Source organism: Wyeomyia smithii, chromosome 3, assembly GCF_029784165.1.
Source record: "Wyeomyia smithii strain HCP4-BCI-WySm-NY-G18 chromosome 3, ASM2978416v1, whole genome shotgun sequence".
In the NCBI taxonomy this organism is placed as follows: domain Eukaryota; kingdom Metazoa; phylum Arthropoda; class Insecta; order Diptera; family Culicidae; genus Wyeomyia; species Wyeomyia smithii.
The window spans coordinates 147,878,325-147,897,528 of NC_073696.1; the positions used below are offsets into that span (position 1 = coordinate 147,878,325).

General features: G+C 35.4%; 1 protein-coding gene across 5 annotated transcripts in view; it reads right to left on the reverse strand.

Moving 5' to 3' along the window:
• Positions 1-1,793: 1,793 nt before the first annotated feature.
• The window catches only part of LOC129732463 (liprin-alpha-1), a 1,274,109-nt gene continuing 1,256,698 nt past the window's right edge, over positions 1,794-19,204 (reverse strand). For all 5 annotated transcript variants that reach the window (XM_055693366.1, XM_055693364.1, XM_055693363.1 and 2 more), the window contains one exon: positions 1,794-1,961. In XM_055693366.1, coding sequence (XP_055549341.1) covers positions 1,794-1,961 — 168 coding nt within the window. The remainder of the gene's footprint in view (positions 1,962-19,204) is intronic.

Here is a 19,204-nt window from a genome sequence, read left to right on the forward strand (position 1 = left end):
CGGCGTTCGCTGTTCGGACTCTGCCGAACCGACTCCTTTGAACTCAGAAACAAACGATTTGCGAATCTTACTTTACGAGAAGTTGTCTCATACCATGGGCAACGCCACCATCCACTACCCCTGGAGTTTTCCCCGACCTATCAGTAGTTCCGGCAAGTGAGCTACTCATACAGTACTCGGCTTCCCCGGGATCTTGAGTGTCTAACGCTACTTTTTTCAAACTTTTGCGCCCAATTGAGAGTATATCTTTGCTGCGAGCTTTCGGTTGACCATCCATGTTCAGGGTGTCAACCGTTTTAAATTTATTTTATTTTCGGTAATGCTACAAGATTAGGTTTATATGAACAATAGATAGCCGAAAAGCAACACAACTAATATATGTAATCAGACTTATTTTTAACAGATGGCGCGTGAACCCAAACGTAGCGCCTTATTGATTATTCGAATCAGGTTGATTACTAAAGTCAGGTTTATAACCTACTTAATGTTTTATATTTGCAGAAATAATAGTGAATTTGGAAGTAGTATTTTATCTGAGCAGGTAAACAGTATGTCGGTTCTACCCATTGGTGGCCGTTTGACCTGGCCGAGAAATAAATAGCCGTTTCATCAATGGAATTCTATGATCGTAAAACTGCAATTGCTAAGATATCGGTTTTCGGATATTATGATAGAGATAGAGATTGGTTGAACTATGTAGAACCTTTTGCTGTAAGGGTAGTTATTATTTCCTTTTTCTTCATTTTAACATCAACAGAGTTCAATGTACAATAGAATGAGCTCTTCATAGGACACACATCAATGCGCAGAAATTTCATATTCAGTGAAAGTTATTGTAAATACTGTGACTATGCAATTGTCTTTATGTATAGTAAATACTGTTGTTTCATAAATTTATGAATATATATAATATATAATATAATATATAATAAAATTATAGGATAAGGATAGGTTAAATCAATTATATCATATTTGACTGTTTGTAACCCGCATTTTATTGTTTTAGTGTAAAACTGGGAAGGAATCGTCATTGCCCGATGGCTCTATCAGTATGGTATCTATGAGTGGCCTGTCTTTGATAAGTGATATAGATTCTAATTATGATACCATAACCGTATATAAACTTCCTGGAAGAACACGTCTATAGACTACTGCAGACAAAAGAAAAAGTAAGATAAAAAAAATATATTTTTATATTCACCATCTATACATATATATATATATATATATATATATATATATATATATATATATATATATATATATATATATATATATATATATATATATATATATATATATATATATATATATATATATATATATATATATATATATATATATATATATTTATATATATATATATATATATATATATATATATATATATATATATATATGTATATATATATATATATATATATATATATATATATATATATATATATATATATATATATATATATATATATATATATATATATATATATATTATATATATATATATATATATATATATATATATTTATATATATATATATATATATATATATATATATATATATATATATATATATATATATATATATATATATATATATATATATATATATATGTATATATTTGTATATATATATATATATATATATATATATATATATATATATATATATATATATATATATATATATATATATATATATATATATATATATATATATATATATATATATATATATATATATATATATATATATGTATAGATGGTGAATATAAAATATATTTTTTTTATCTTACTTTTTCTTTTGTCTGCAGTAGTCTATAGACGTGGTTCTTCCAGGAAGTTTATATACGGTTATGGTATCATAATTAGAATCTATATCACTTATCAAAGACAGGCCACTCATAGATACCATACTGATAGAGCCATCGGGCAATGACGATTCCTTCCCAGTTTTACACTAAAACAATAAAATGCGGGTTACAAACAGTCAAATATGATATAATTGATTTAACCTATCCTTATCCTATAATTTTATTATATATTATATTATATATTATATATATTCATAAATTTTATGAAACAACAGTATTTACTATACATAAAGACAATTGCATAGTCACAGTATTTACAATAACTTTCACTGAATATGAAATTTCTGCGCATTGATGTGTGTCCTATGAAGAGCTCATTCTATTGTACATTGAACTCTGTTGATGTTAAAATGAAGAAAAAGGAAATAATAACTACCCTTACAGCAAAAGGTTCTACATAGTTCAACCAATCTCTATCTCTATCATAATATCCGAAAACCGATATCTTAGCAATTGCAGTTTTACGATCATAGAATTCCATTGATGAAACGGCTATTTATTTCTCGGCCAGGTCAAACGGCCACCAATGGGTAGAACCGACATACTGTTTACCTGCTCAGATAAAATACTACTTCCAAATTCACTATTATTTCTGCAAATATAAAACATTAAATAGGTTATAAACCTGACTTTAGTAATCAACCTGATTCGAATAATCAATAAGGCGCTACGTTTGGGTTCACGCGCCATCTGTTAAAAATAAGTCTGATTACATATATTAGTTGTGTTGCTTTTCGGCTATCTATTGTTCATATAAACCTAATCTTGTAGCATTACCGAAAATAAAATAAATTTAAAACGGTTGACACCCTGAACATGGATGGTCAACCGAAAGCTCGCAGCAAAGATATACTCTCAATTGGGCGCAAAAGTTTGAAAAAAGTAGCGTTAGACACTCAAGATCCCGGGGAAGCCGAGTACTGTATGAGTAGCTCACTTGCCGGAACTACTGATAGGTCGGGGAAAACTCCAGGGGTAGTGGATGGTGGCGTTGCCCATGGTATGAGACAACTTCTCGTAAAGTAAGATTCGCAAATCGTTTGTTTCTGAGTTCAAAGGAGTCGGTTCGGCAGAGTCCGAACAGCGAACGCCGGAAATCGGTAATTTCTTTTAGAAAACTATTTATTAAACTATTTAGAAAACTAAAGCTAGAAATAACCCTGTTGAGAAGATAGTCGTGAACCGAAAGTGCGATTACAAGGTAGAGTGCCTCATATCTGGGCAAGAGCGGAAGTTAATCCCAACTTTGCACGTTTGCTGTTCTTTCGTTCCCGCGCAGGTGATATCGCAGCTGCCGAAACACAGCAACTCCAGCCGCCACGTACGCCAGAAGCCGTTGCAATTCCACACTGTCTAGGAGCAGAGATTCCCGGAAACATCCAACCTGGCGGAATAATGTGGTCGCGCCAAGTCACGCTACATTCGGACATCCGTTGTGAAGATTCAATAAGCAGCTACCGCCGCGGGACACCGAGCGAAAAACGCAGCTATCAGGAGCAGTACAAGGTCACGTGTAAATCCATGGCAGTCAGTGAGTACACCCTCTTTTTTCTTTGACATGCGCAAGATCAAATCGTCCGGTACATATGCACCGGCTATAATGAACTATTGGTTCAGATGTTAGGCCGACTAGTCCACTTCGGGAAAGTTGCACGATAGTGGGATCGAAATCCCTTTACCCAAAAAATATATTTTTTGGGGCCGTAAATTACAAACAAACGTTGAAGCCTAGGTCAACGATGCAATTGCTGCAGAATTAGATCAGTTCACCGACTCACGCACCTTACCTGTTACCAATCATGTCGGTAGGGCTATACCCTCTATAAGCAACCCCCAAAGTGTGAGGCGACACGAAGATCGTGGGATCGAAATCCCTCTACCGATAATATATATTTTTGCAAAGCCTAGGTCAGCGATGCAATCGCTGCAGTATTAGAATCGATCTACCGACCCACGCACTTAAGATGTTAGGCGTCGTACACAAATTACGTAAAATATGAAGGGAGGGGGGGGGTTGTTGAGTTGACGTTACTTATTGTTACATAAGGGGAGGGAAGGGGGGGGGGGGGGTAGTTGAGACAGTTACGTAACTGAAATTTTGTTCAAAATTGAAATTTTGGAGGGGGGTCAGGTTGTTCAGCGTTACGTAGTTTCAGGGGGCAAGGAGTCATATCGAACGTTAGTTATTGTTACATAGGGGGGATGGGGTCTCAAATCTAGATGTTCAGCGTTACGTTATTTGTGTACAACGCCTTACCGATCATGTCGCAAAAAAATCGCAAACAAAAAGCACATAAAAAATACAAAACTCATAAAAAACGTGATGCTTTAACAACTTATCTTAACATTTGCGGCGAATTAAAAATGCCATTAGTAACGCGTTTGAATAGTTCACACTAAAAATTGAAATCAAATCTTGCCCAAAAAATATTTTCAAACATGTTAATTCAAGGTTAAAATCTGAAAATTTTCCTTCAAAAATGCAAGTGCATGACAAAGTTGAAGAGAACCCGGCAGACATCTCCGATCTATTTGCTGATTTTTTTTAACAAAATTATACAACTTTCTCAGAATCTGATCCCGACTATACATTCTTCACCAACTTTCCTGAGTTTCCCAACTATTTCAATATTGAACATGTCAGCGCACGCGAAATTGAAGATACTTTAAAAGCTTTGGATGCGTGTAAAGGTCCTGGACCAGACGGAATTCCGCCAGCATTTATGAAGCATTTAGCTAAAGAGCCAACTTCCCCACTGTTATTGATTTCCAATATGTCGCTGGAATCCGGTTGCTTCCCGAAATTTTGGAAAAACTCATATCTAATGCCTGTGTTCAAATCTGGTAAAAAAAAATCTGACATTAGCTACTATCGAGACATAGGCATTATTTCTTGTATACCTAAGCTTTTTGAAGCAATAATCAACAAAAAGTTATTCCATCAAATAAAAAATTGAATTAATCCAACGCAACACGGTTTTTTCAAAGGGCGCTCTACCACAAGTAGCTCACTCGAGTTTATTAACTTCTCTTTGAACGCAATGCATAAAGGAAATTATGTTGAAACCTTATATACTGACTTCAGTAAAGCTTTCGATCGCATTGATATACCCCTGCTTCTCTTCAAGTTACGAAAAATTGGAATACATTCACAATTACTCAAATGGATTGAATCGTATTTTACAGATCGTCAACAAACAGTCAAATTTAATGGTAGACATTCGAAACCTATTCAGGTAACTTCAGGAGTTCCTCAAGGCTCTCACTTGGGCCCTCTACTATTTATATTGTTTGTAAACGACATTTTCTTTATTCTAAAATATGTAAAAACTCTTATTTATGCCGGCGACATAAAACTTTCCACTTTTCTTCACATTCACATTTTTCGTAAAAAAAATTATAAATAATAATAATAATAAAATATTTTTATATTTGGTGTAAAAAAAGGTAGTTCGATGGCTTTTGGCAGAAAAAGAAACATACCAAGCACTATTATTTCTCAGGTAGTGGAGAAATGTAAACGAGTTAGGGACTTAGGTGTCATACTCGACTCAAAATTAACATTCACTGATCATTACAATACAATTATCAATAAGGCTAGTAACATGCTCAGTTTTATAAAACGTTTCTGCTATAACTTCCAAGATCCATACACAATATAAACACTTTATAATTCTTATGTCAGGTCACTTTTAGAATACTGTAGCATTGTATGGTCTCCGTTTTCTGCAACACATGTAGACAGAATAGAATCAGTGCAAAAACAATTTCTGTTATATGCACTTCGTAATCGACGATGGACGTCATCCTTACCATCATATGACGAACGCTGCAGACTTATCGACATCCAATCATTAGCAGCCCGTCGTGAATTCGCAATGATGTCATTTGTTAACGATATCGTATCTCAACGTGTCGATTCACCCGAAATATTATCAAAACTCAATTTGTATGTGCCTTCTAGAAATTTACGAGCTCGGAGTTTGTTTTCTTTAAATCATCAACGAAACAATTATGCTAAATACGGGCTCATTAATCAAATGATGTTAGTTAGACTTTTCTATGTCGAGAACTGAATTAAAACAATATTTCAATTCAACGCGCAACTTAAATCGATAGAAAATAATTATTGTAATAATCCGAATCAAGTGAAGAAACCATTATTCAATTATGTAAAAACTCTAGTACAGTCAGGTTTTTTTTTACGCTGGGGATACGTACCTCGTAAAAAAAACCGCGTAAAAAAACCGCGTTAATTCAAAAATCCGCGTAAAAAAACACGTTTTTTAAAAAATCCGTGTAAAGTAGTCCAGCAAGAAGGGCTTTAGAAAAAACCCGAGACGCTCTAGAACCAGTATTTAAAATTGTCCTCTTTGATGGTCATTCCGGATGTTTCGGTGGGCGGAGAGTATTTTTTGGACTAAGTCTTTTACTAGATAAACACTTAAACGTTTCTGGTTTCAAACCCACGTTAATTCGGAAATTCGCCATTTTTCTTTGAATTAGCGCGGTATCGCGTAAAAAAACCGCGTTAATTCAAAAATCCGCGTAAAAAAAACGCGTTAATTCAAAAATCCGCGTAAAAAACCGCGTTAATTCAAAAATCCGCGTTAATTAAAAAATCCGCGTAAAAAACCTCGTAAAAAAATCCGCGTATAAAAAACCGCGTAAAAAACCAGACTGTATAAATAACAGCATATAAGTTAGTTACATATGTAGCCTACCTTTCTTATTTTTAATGACTATAATGCAAGTCAAGCTATTTTTATTTCTATTTCAAGCAGTAAATGTGGAGCTGACGATTGAAAAATGTACTAACTGGGGAAATAGTTATTCAGAAATTTACGAAAAATATAGTCCAGCAGGTGGGACTCGAACCCACAACTTCTAATCTCCGGTCAGATGCGTTTCCGATTACACCACCGCAAGACGTATAAGTCGGCCTTTCTAAATAGCTATTTTGTATCGCTTGTACACTTTATCGCACGTCATCATTTACTCAGTAGAGACCGGAGATTAGAAGTTGTGGGTTCGAGTCCCACCTGCTGGACTATATTTTTCGTAAATTTCTGAATAACTATTTCCCCAGTTAGTACATTTTTCAATCGTCAGCTCCACATTTACTGCTTCAAATAGAAATATGTAGTCTACTTTTGTTTGACGAAATAAATAAATATAAAATAAATATAAAATATCCGGTAACATAAAGACGAGAAATCTACCGCTTGCAGAAAGAATTGTGCATTATTTAATAAGAGCAGTTCCACAAAAAATGTCCGACATTTAATACTTTTTATTAAATAGTAATTTTTGATTTGACTGAAACTTTCCATGGGCAAAACATGCTATTTTATCCTATTGGTTAAATTTTTTGGAACACGACTCATTTTAAGAAGCTAATTAAAAATGCTTACTTTGGGAGAGTATATATATAAATAGATGTACCAAATGAGTTTATATTACTTCAACACCCCACCCTCTTCTGAAAGGGAGGGGTTCCATACAAATGAAACTCAAAGTTCTGCACATCTTGAGAACTGACCAACTAAATGAAACCAAATTTGGCAGATGAATGTCTTTAGGAATAAAAGATATGTCCATAATGGCTTGACACCCCTTTCTTTTCCCTAATGGAGGGGTACTATACAAATGAAACACAAATTTCGCACAGCTCGGAAACCAATCAAGCAAATACAACCAAATTTGGCATGTGAATGTTTTCAGGGGTAATAATTATTTCCATAATGGTTCGACACCTCTCTCTCTTCTGGGAAGAAGGGGTTTCATACAAATGAAACACAAATGATGCAAGGAGCTAAAAATTGACATCAGACAACATTGTGAATTGTAGGATGGCAACTTCCGGTTTCTGAAATACAGCCAAAAATGGCCGATTTCCATCCAATATGAGTATCTCTAAAACCAGAATGATAAACAGTAGCTAAAATCGACCACAAATATCACTTTCAATTCGAAGATTGCGACCTCCGGTTCCTGGGAAACAGCTGAAAATGACCGAATAGCACCCAATATGGGTGTTTCATCAACCAGAATGAAGCTCAAGAGCTAGAAATTCTTCCGGTTTGTGAAAAATAGCCTAAGATAACCAAATACCATCCAATATGAGTATCTCCGGAATTAGAAAGATGCAATGAGCTAGAAATTGACCTCAGGCACCAGTTTGAGTTGTAAAATGGCAACTTCTGGGGAACAACCGAAAATGACCGAATAATACTCAATATGGATATTTTTGTAATCGAGTTTATGCTTAGAAACCAATTCACTGAGCTACAGCGATTTAGAACTTCTGAAGTGACCTAGTGTAGGTTGTAGGTCTTATTTATTGTTTATTAGCACAGACTGTTAACTTATTCTATATTATTCTAACAACTAAACTAATCTACTAGTGCGGTCTTTAAAAACATGTCTAGACATGTTGAAATCGAATTTGTCGTACACATTGTTGAACAAGCGAATACATTTCTCCAAGGGATTATTGTATTCATTGTTGGTTCTGTGGTAGCGGGTAGCCAGAAGAGTATAGTTCCGGCATTAACTCTAGCAACGCAGGGCAATCAGTTACTCCTTTAGTTTTTAAATAGTTTATTTGACACGGCACGATACAATTTATGTACATTTTTTTTAATTCTAAATTAGCAGGGAAAAGAGGAAGGCACATTTTTTATATCTCGCGGCCGACTACGAGCTAGTGGGGATTTAAGGTGAGAGGAGGGGAGTTACAATTTTGATTTTAACTATATTGAGTTACAGGATTTATTTATTTGTACATGGCTAAGCAGTGATGTTCCATTTGAGCAGTTTTGGTCTGAGGTATATGCGTGAACATGAAGATGCCGAGTCTTCGTTTTAGTGTCTCCAGCATGGTGTATCATTTTCATTCAGTTTATGACGGGAATTGTAATCTAACAAATAGATAAAAAAATCAAATTTTAATTCCAGCATTTTTTATAAACCCGTATAGCTGTGTCATGTACTGGAGATCACCGCTTCTCAGAATGTCTCTAACGGGTACGTTCGGTTGTTTTCCTCGGGCCCGAAGGGAATCTATAAGCTCAGACCTAACACCACAGTATTCGGCACACGACCAAACAACATGCTCGATGTCATTGTAGCCATCGCCACAAACGCAGTGATTACTGTCTACAAGCCCTATACGAACGAGATGCGTGTTTAACGTATAGTGATTGGACATAAGTCTGGACATCGCGCGAATGAAGTCCCGACCTACATCCAACCCTTTGAGCCATACTTTCGTCGATACCTTAGGAAAAATGGAATGTAGCCACCGTCCCAGTTCATCTGAGTTCCATGATAATTGCCAACTGTTGAGTGTTCTCTGACGCAAAATGCTATAAAATTCATTATAAGCAATTGGTCTTACATAAATATCGCCATCAATAGCACCCACCTTAGCTAAAGCGTCAGCCTTTTCATTGCCCGCAATGGAACAATGAGAAGGGACCCACGCTAAGGTAACCCGGAAATTTTTATCTGTTAAAGCACTTAAAAACCTTCATCGATCGCAGAGCCTCAATGGCACTGAGACTGTCTGTGAAGATGAAGTAGTGGTCTATGGGTAGGGTTTCGATGATCCCAAGAGAGTACTGAATAGCAGCAAGTTCTGCGACGTACACGGAAGCAGGAGCATCGAGTTTGTAGGAGGCGGTAAAATTTTCGTGAAAAACACCGAAGCCAGTGGATTCATCTAGATTAGATCCGTCAGTGTAAAACATTTTATCACAACTAACATGTTTGAACTTATTGGAAAAAATCTTAGGGATCTCTTGCGGTCGCAATTGATCCGGGATACCAATAATATCTTCTTTCATGGTGGTGTCGAAGAATATAGCATTATTAGAAGTATCTGAAAGTGCGACATTGGAGGAATCGTATGAAGAAGGATGAATGTCTTGAGCCATATAGTCAAAATATAAAGTCATAAATCTGGATTGAGATTGAAGGTCGACCAACCTCTCGAAATTTTCAATTACTGACGGGTTCACGGAATACCCGCTAGCACTTCAAGACTCATCGTATGGGTCGACTGCATGCAACCTAAGGCAATACGCAAACAACGATATTGTATTCGTTCCAGTTTGATCAAATGTGTGTTTGCTGCGGAGCGGAAGCAGAAACACCCGTACTCAACTACAGACAATATCGTTGTTTGGTAAAGCCTTAGAAGGTCTCCTGGGTGGGCTCCCCACCAGGTTTCGGTAATCGTGCGAAGAAAATTAATCCTCTGTCGGCATTTTCGTGTCAGATACCTAACATGGCAAGCCCAGGTGCATTTAGAGTCGACCCAGACCCCGAGATTTTTAGCGACTAAAACCTGAGTGATTTTTTTTATAGGGGGATTTGTTAGTAGCTTAAGTATTTATGATAAATATTAGTAAATAATGAGTATGTGTGTCCAATCACAAATGGTGACTTCTCAACACTGTTAGTAATTTGTAATTTTAATTGTTAGGATTTGTTTGCTTTCGCAATTAGGACTTATCATTCGTAGGGATTTAAACCTACTTGTCAAGAAAGGAAAGTAAACTTACAACTAACTAAAATGCTAACTTATTGGCTATAAAGAGAGCTTATCGTAGCAATTGAGGGTTGCAACGATTTTTGTCGAAAATTGTTAATAATTTCATTTGACATAGCTTCTAATGGTTCAACACCAGTAAGTCTATGTAATTCGAGTGTACCAAACCAAGGAGGACGCTTCAGAATCATTTTCAGAATTTTACTCTGAATCCTTTGGAGCGTTTTCTTCCTTGTTGAACAGCACCTTGACCAGATCGGTACAGCATAAAGCATTGCTGGTTTAAAAATTTGTTTGTAAATCAAAAGTTTGTTCTTTAAACAAAGTTTAGAATTCCTGTTAATGAGAGGATATAAACATATCGTGTATTTGATGCACTTGGCTTGTATACTCTCAATGTGCTCTTTGAAAATTAGTTTTTTATCGTAAATTAGTCCTAAGTACTTAACCTTGTCAGACCAACTTAAAATAACCCCATTCATCTTGACAACGTGATTATTGTTTGGCTTGAGGAAAGAAGCCCTAGGCTTATGAGGAAAAATTATCTTTTGAGTTTTAGAAGCATTGGAAGAGATTTTCCACTTTTGCAAGTAGGAAGAAAAAATATCTAAACTTATCTGCAATCGACTGCATATGACACGAATATTTTGATTAGGAAAATTGCAAAATTAAAAGTTTGCAATTTCGCAATCAAACCTTTATGCCAAACACTGCCGAATGCTTTTTCTATGTCTAAAAGAGCAGCTCCAGTGGAATAACCTTCAGATTTGTTAGCTCGTATCATATTAGTAACTCTGAGCAATTGATGAGTTGTGGAATGCCCATTGCGAAATCCAAACTGTTCATTTGCAAAAATTGGATTTTCGTTGATGTGTGACATCATTCGGTTAAGAATAATTCTCTCAAACAGTTAACTTATTGAAGAAAGCAAACTGATTGGTCGGTAACTTGAAACTTCAGCTGGATTCTTATTCGGCTTTAAAATTGGAGTAATTTTTGCATTTTTCTATAATTTGGGAAAATTTGTAATTTTGAAGCAGCAATTGAAAATTTTCACTAAAAATTCCATTGTGCTCTCAGGGAGATGTTTGATTAGTATATTAAAGATTCCATCGTCACCAGGTGCTTTTATATTTTTGAAATTTTTAATAATTGATTTAATCTCATTCAAGTTAGTTTCAATTATTTCTGCAGGTTAAATTCTGGGAAGAAATTAAATCAAATTGACGTGTGACTTCATTTTCAATTGGACTCACAAAATTCGAATTTGAGTTATGAACACTCTCAAACTGCTGAGCAAGTCTTTGAGCCTTTTGTTCATTGGATACAAGAAAACGTTCACCATCTTTTAAAACTGGAATAGGCTTTGAAGGTTTCTTAAGAATCTTCGACAGCTTCCAAAAGGGTTTTGAATATGGTTTCAATTTTTCAACTTTGTCTCGAAATTTTGATTTCTCAGAAAAGTAAATCTATGTTTAATCTGTAAATCTTAAACATCGTGTTTTACCCCATTCTGAAACCAAAGTTATCGAGAGTTTGGGAATTGAAATTGGGACAAGTATTGGCATTTTATTTATAGCCGCAGTGTATTTGCCTTTTCAATGCACTGGTGAGCGAAAAAATTATTTCAAGGGAGATTTGCAAAAACTCACAAGAAATAAATCTAAATTTTTAATCATCGGTGATTTTAATGCGAAACATCGATCTTGGAATAATGCTCAAAGCAATTCCAATGGAAAAAATATTGTTTAATGATTGCTCGGCTGGATTTTATTCAGTTTTATTTCCAAATGGTCCTACATGTTATTCTTCTATTAGGAATCCATCTACAATTGATTTGGTACTAACAAATCAAAGTCATTCATGCAGTGATTTATTAACTCATGCTGACTTTGATTCTGATCATCTTCCCATAACATTTTCTATTTCCCATGAAACTATTTTAAATCCCACTAGATCTGTGTTTAATTATCACAAGACTAATTGGGATAGATATCGTTCTACGAGCGAAGAAAATTTGAATGATGATATTATTTTACAAAATAGTGCTGACATTGACAGAGCATTAGATAATTTTAGCAGCTTAATACTCAATGCCCGGAATTTATCAGTTCCTAAGGCTCGAGTGAAATTTAATGCACCAATTATTGACAGTGAACTTCAACTTCTTATACGTTTGAAGAACATACGGAGACGTCAATACCAAAGATCTCGTGATCCTGCTTTGAAAATTATTTTTCAAGAATTACAAAAGGAAATTAAACATAGATTCACTCTCTTGCGAAATGAGAATTTCATGAGAGAAGTTGAACAACTAAAACCTTATTCAAAACCTTTCTGGAAACTTTCGAAAGTTCTTAAGAAACCTTCGAAGCCCATTCCAGTCCTTAAAGATGGTGATTGCATTTTTCTAACGAATGAACAAAAATCTCAAAAACTTGCTCAGCAGTTTGAGAGCGTTCATAACTCCAATTTGAACGTAGTAAGTCCTATTGAAAATGAAGTAAACCAAAAGTATGATCAGATCACCACCCAAGAATTTCTTTCTGAAGAGGTATTGGAAACAAACTTGAATGAGGTGCGAACTATTCTCAAAAAATTCAAAAACATGAAGGCACCAGGAGATGATGGGATTTTCTATATCCTTATTAAAAGACTTCCCGAAAACTCTTTAAATTTCTTGGTAAAAATTTTTAACAGATGCTTTGCACTAGCACATTTTCCTACGAAATGGAAAAATGCCAAAGTTACTCCAATTTTAAAACCCGAAAAGAATCCAGCTGAGGCATCAAGTTATCGACCAATTAGTTTACTTTCCTGTATTAGCAAACTTTTTGAAAGAATAATTCTCAATAGAATGATAACACATAATAATGAGAACTCAATTTTTGCAAATGAGCAGTTTGGTTTTCGCCATGGGCATTCCACTACTCATCAGTTACTTAGAGTAACAAATATGATTCGAGCTAATAAATCTGAAGGTTTTTCGACTGGAGCTGCGCTTCTAGATATAGAAAAGGCATTCGACAGTGTTTGGCATAAAGGTATAATAGCTAAAATGTCAAATTTCAGTTTTCCGCTTTACCTTACAAAAATGATACAAAGTTATTTAACTGACCGCACTCTTCAGGTTAACTATCTAAATGGTAAATCTAATAGATTGCCTGTTAGAGCTGGTGTACCTCAGGGGAGTATCTTGGGCCTAATCTTATGTAACATTTTTACTTCTGATCTTCCTGATTTACCACCAGGTTGTGAGAAATCTCTGTTTTGTGACGATACAAGCATCTCCGCAAAAGGAAAAACCCTTCGTGTTATATGCAGTCGGCTACAAAAAAGTTTAGATATATTTTCTTCATACTTGCAGAAATGGAAGATTTCCCCTAATGCTTCTAAAACACAGTTAATTATTTTTCCTCATAAGCCAAGAGTTTCATTTCTCAAACCCACCCATAACCACGTTATTAAGATAAACGGTGTGGTCTTAAATTGGTCTGATCAAGTTAGATACTTAGGGCTAATTTATGATAAGAATCTTACTTTCAAGGAGCACATTGAAAATATCCAGTCAAAGTGCAATAAGTATATCAAATGTTTATATCCTCTTATCAACAGGAATTCTAGACATTGTCTCAACAATAAACTGTTAATTTACAAACAAATTTTTAGGCCAGCAATATTATATGCAGTTCCCATCTGGACAAGTTGTTGTACAACCAGGAAGAAGACACTTCAAAGGATTCAGAATAAACTTTTGAAATTGATTTTGAAGCGTCCTTCCTGGTTTAGCACGAACGAGCTACATAGGCTCACTAATGTAGAACCATTAGAAAATATGTCAAGCCAAATTATCAACAAATTCCAACAAAAATCGTTGCAATCCTCAATTGCAACGATTAGCTCACTTTATAGTCAGTAAGATAGTTTTAAGTTTATTTTAAGTTTTGTTTTATTCTTTTTTTTTCCTTGACAATAAGGTTTAATAATTTCCCTACAATTACATCAACTTAACTGCGAAAGCTAATAACATTCAATAACATAAAAAAGCTTACAAATAAATATATATAATAGTGTTGAAATGTCACCATTTGTGGTAGAACACACAATACTAATTCTGAATAGATATTAGTACATAAATAAATCATTACAAACATTTCCCCCCCCATGTAGGACTATTCGGAGACAAAATAGAATAGTATCCTGAAGAACAATCATTGAATAAAATTTTGCCATTGGAATTACTTTGAAAATTATTCCATGATCGATGTTTAGCGTTGAAATCGCCGATTATAAAAAAATTTGAACATTTTCTGGTGAGTTAATAATTTAAAATAATTTTTGTGCTCGCGTGTGCATTGAAATGGTAAATATGCTGCGGCAATAAATAAAATCCCAAGTTCAGTTTGAACTTCAATTCACAAAGTTTCAATAACGTTCGTCTCAAGATGGGGAAGAGCACGATGTTTGATTCGGCGATGAATAACAATTGCAACTCCACCGCCAGAACCCTGAATCCTATCATGTCTATGAACCACGTAATTGGGATCATAATTTAATTTGATGTTAGGTTTCAAAAATGTTTCAGTAATAATTGCAATATGCACATTATTTAATGTTAAAAATTTAAAAAGCTCATTCTCGTTAGCCTTCAATGAGCGAGCATTCCAATTTAAAATTTTGATCGGTTTATTTAAAATCATTGCTAAATTTTAAATTAGAAACAATTTTAATTGTAAAATTGGTACCTATTTGAATGGCTTCAAACATTTTTTTTTTAAAGGGGGGATTTGTTAGTAGCTTAAGTATTTATGATAAATATTAGTAAATAATGAGTATGTGTGTCCCATCACAAATGGTGACTTCTCAACACTGTTAGAAATTTGTAATTTTAATTGTTAGGATTTATTTGCTTTCGCAATTAGGACTTATCATTCGTAGGGATTTAAACCTACTTTTCAGAAAAGGGGAAGTAAACTTACAACTAACTTAAATGCTAACTTATTGGCTATAAAGAGAGCTTATCGTAGCAATTGAGGATTGCAACGATTTTTGTCGAAAATTGTTAATAATTTTATTTGACATAGCTTCTAATGGTTCAACACCAGTAAGTCTATGTAATTCGAGTGTACCAAACCAAGGAGGACGCTTCAGAATCATTTTCAGAATTTTATTCTGAATCCTTCGGAGCGTTTTCTTCCTTGTTGAACAGCAACTTGACCAGATCGGTACAGCATAAAGCATTGCTGGTCTAAAAATTTGTTTGTAAATCAAAAGTTTGTTCTTTAAACAAAGTTTAGAATTCCTGTTAATGAGAGGATATAAACATCTCGTATATTTGATGCACTTGGCTTGTATACTCTCAATGTGCTCTTTGAAAATTAGTTTTTTATCATAAATTAGTCCCAAGTACTTAACCTTGTCAGACCAACTTAAAATAACCCCATTCATCTTGACAACGTGATTATTGTTTGGCTTGAGGAAAGAAGCCCTAGGCTTATGCGGAAAAATTATCATTTGAGTTTTAGAAGCATTGGGAGAGATTTTCGACTTTTGCAAGTAAGAAGAAAAAATATCTAAACTTTTCTGCAATCGACTGCATATGACACGAAGACTTTTTCCTTTTACGGAAATGCTTGTGTCATCGCAGAACAATGACTTTGGGCATCCTGGAGGCAAATCAGGAAGATCTGAAGTGAATATGTTGTACAGGACTGGGCCCAAGACTGAACCTTGAGGTACACCTGCTCTGACTGGCTTCAAACATTGATTTTGCCTGCAACATGGCGTTCATGAGATCGAACATTGCCTGTTGCAGAAAAGAAAGTTTACCTGCCGTAATAGGCCCCAGGCAGTTGACATTAGAAAAAATATTTTCGGTAGTAATATTAGCTGGGGTAATAGGTGTACAATTATTTTCTAGCGTGTTTTGCTTACCCATATTAACGGTCATTTTCGAACTACCAACATTAGGCGGTAGAATGTTGGAATTGCCTGTAACCGGTGCATGTGTTAAACGGGTATGCAAAGGAGTAGGTAGACTATGCGTCACTGGTACGCTTGGAGAATTTTGTTTTGAAGCTCGTTTTAATTTTTTTCTCGAATTTTGTTTACCTTGCCTTGCCTTAACAATTGCTAAACGGACTGGGCATTGATAAAAATTCGACATATGGTTGCCGTTACAATGCGCACAGCGAAAATTTTTACTCTCTTTCACAGGACATGTGTCCTTTTTGTGAGAAGAGTCTCCACGAATCAAGCATTTTTGGTCCATGTTACAGAACTTTGAACCATGACCATAACGTTGGCAAATACGGCATTGGGTGATATGCTTTTCACCTCCGCCAAACTTCCTATAAGTTTCCCATTTTACACGCACGTAAATGAATTAAATAGTTTACAAGGGAAATTCCAGTTCGCTGACTGTTTTTGCCTCGTGATTTTTGTTTCATTAGAATTACTTGGGTAGGGGCTATGCCAAGTAATTCTGTTAAAGTAAGTTTAATCTCATCAACGGTTTGATCGTTGGTGAGACCTTTCAAGACAACCTTGAACGGCTTGGCGTTCTTGGTGTCATATGTAAAAAAATTTGTACATCTTGTCAGTTAAATGCTGAACAAGACGATCACGGACCTTTATTGAGTCGGCTAATAAGCGGCATTCACCTCTACGGCCAATTTGATAGGTAACTTTAACGTCAGAAACAAACGTTGAAAGTTCCTTTTTGAATATATTAAATTCAGAAGAAATAATTACCACAATAGGTGGAACTTTCTCCTCTTTCAAAGATTTTACATTTTGTATAGTTTCATTATTAATAACTTTCATTTCACCAGCTTCTTGCTCAGGCAAAATATCAAAAGGATTGTCACTACAGACACTCGAAGTGTCAGAAAGAGATGCCTCTCTTTTCCTCCCCGCAGCGATGCGTGGTTTCTTTTTTCGTCCAGCCATTCCAGGTGATACGAAAAAAGTTAAAACAAATGTTTAATTCAAAAGTAGGTAGTCTTGAGAAAGACTGATGGGAAATAATTTTCAGGTAGTCTTTATAAGACACACTGACAAAACACAAACTTTGAAGCTATAGGCAGTCAAAGACCAGTCCATAAGCAACCGAAAACACGTCTGATCTGTAGGACATTTCACGCACTGAAAACCTGAGTGATTGTTTTACCCGTTAGTAGGAGCTGCAGCTGAGCTGGGTTATGCTTCCTAGAAAAAACGACCAGCTCAGTTTTCTCCGGAGAGAATTCGATACCCAGCTTAAGAGCCTATTCAGACAAATTGTCTAAGGTATTTTGCAATGGTCCTTGCAGATCGTTAGCCTCGCTTCCAGTTGTCGTATACCAACTCTTTTGTACGGCACCGTAAACCATAAACAAACAAATTTCGATTCAAACCACTGACCCGCGCAAGTAAGTTCCGTTACTTACTGAAAGCCTAAGCGTTACAGCACACTCGCTACCATGCCTTGCTGAGTGTACCGCAACGTTTGGTGCCTGATTCATACAGCACGCAAAATGCAGCGTTGCAATTTTAATGCTCGTCTCTCCAGCTGTTTTCCAGTAGGAGCCCAAGTTGGCCATACATGTACACTCATAGAGTTAAGCATTTCGGCAATTGCATTTGCCTATGAAAGTAATGAATTTTCAATAGAGAATCAATTATTATTTAGCATTCCGAAGCGACTGGTCTACTCCAGTTCGGCTCACCGGATTAGCTTAAAGGACAAAAGGGTCTTGTCAATGCGAACGGTTTTGACTTTCGTCAACTCCGTCACCGCTAAATGAGAAACTCCACGTCCTAGTTCTCCCAAAAATCCGCCGATCGTTCTTAAATAGTACAGTGCATCGTTTTAAATAGTAATAGCAATAACATCGTTTTTAAATAGTACAATAGTACTTTGTAAATAGTACATGGCGACCGTAAGTGAAAAACCTGCAATCACCGGATTGTAGATGTCCGCGAAAAGTACGCGCACAATATATAAAGTGTACGCGAATACAATATAAAGTGTTTTAAATATTGCTCTTTGCGAGTTCCCGACCAAGAGAAGAAAAAGTACAATTCCTGAAGTTGGAATGGTGCGAGTGATTTAAATTTTCAAACACTTCAGCAAATAATGGCTGCAGAAAAACAGAGAACTTTCGAAGTACGCAAAAACAATTGTGACTATGTGAATAAAGTTTTGAAAAATGGGGAAGTCTAACTCGAAGACTGCACAAAACACTGGAGACCCCCAAGTGAACGTTCAAAATCAATTAGAAATACATGAAGAACACCATCAAGTGCACGAATTAAAATTAACATTAATAATGCGCATAGTTACGATTCACCTAGCCATCACGCTATGGCGGATGTATAAGCAATACAATGGAGCACAAACAGCAAAACTCGCAGAATCAGTTGCAAACCTAACGCAATTGTGAAGAACATTAATGTGCAACCCATGTCCAGAAAATGGGAAGTTCATAAACAAAGTAAACAGAGACAATTTAGTGAAAAACATTGAGGACATCTATCTCGCTTATTTAAGAGATAAACAGTGTCTAAATTAGAAGAAAGAAAAAAAACACAAGAAGCATCAAAATGGACTTTTACGCAGTGGAAGTATGGGTAGTTGACGCACAAACTGGAGAAATAGTCTCCAGATACTTCAGATTGTACTACGATGAAGAAGACTAGCTTTCACAGCAGCTGCATAAACAACAGCAACCACACCAGCAGCAACAAACATACCAACTACATCGAGTACGAATAATTTCGTCGCAGTGC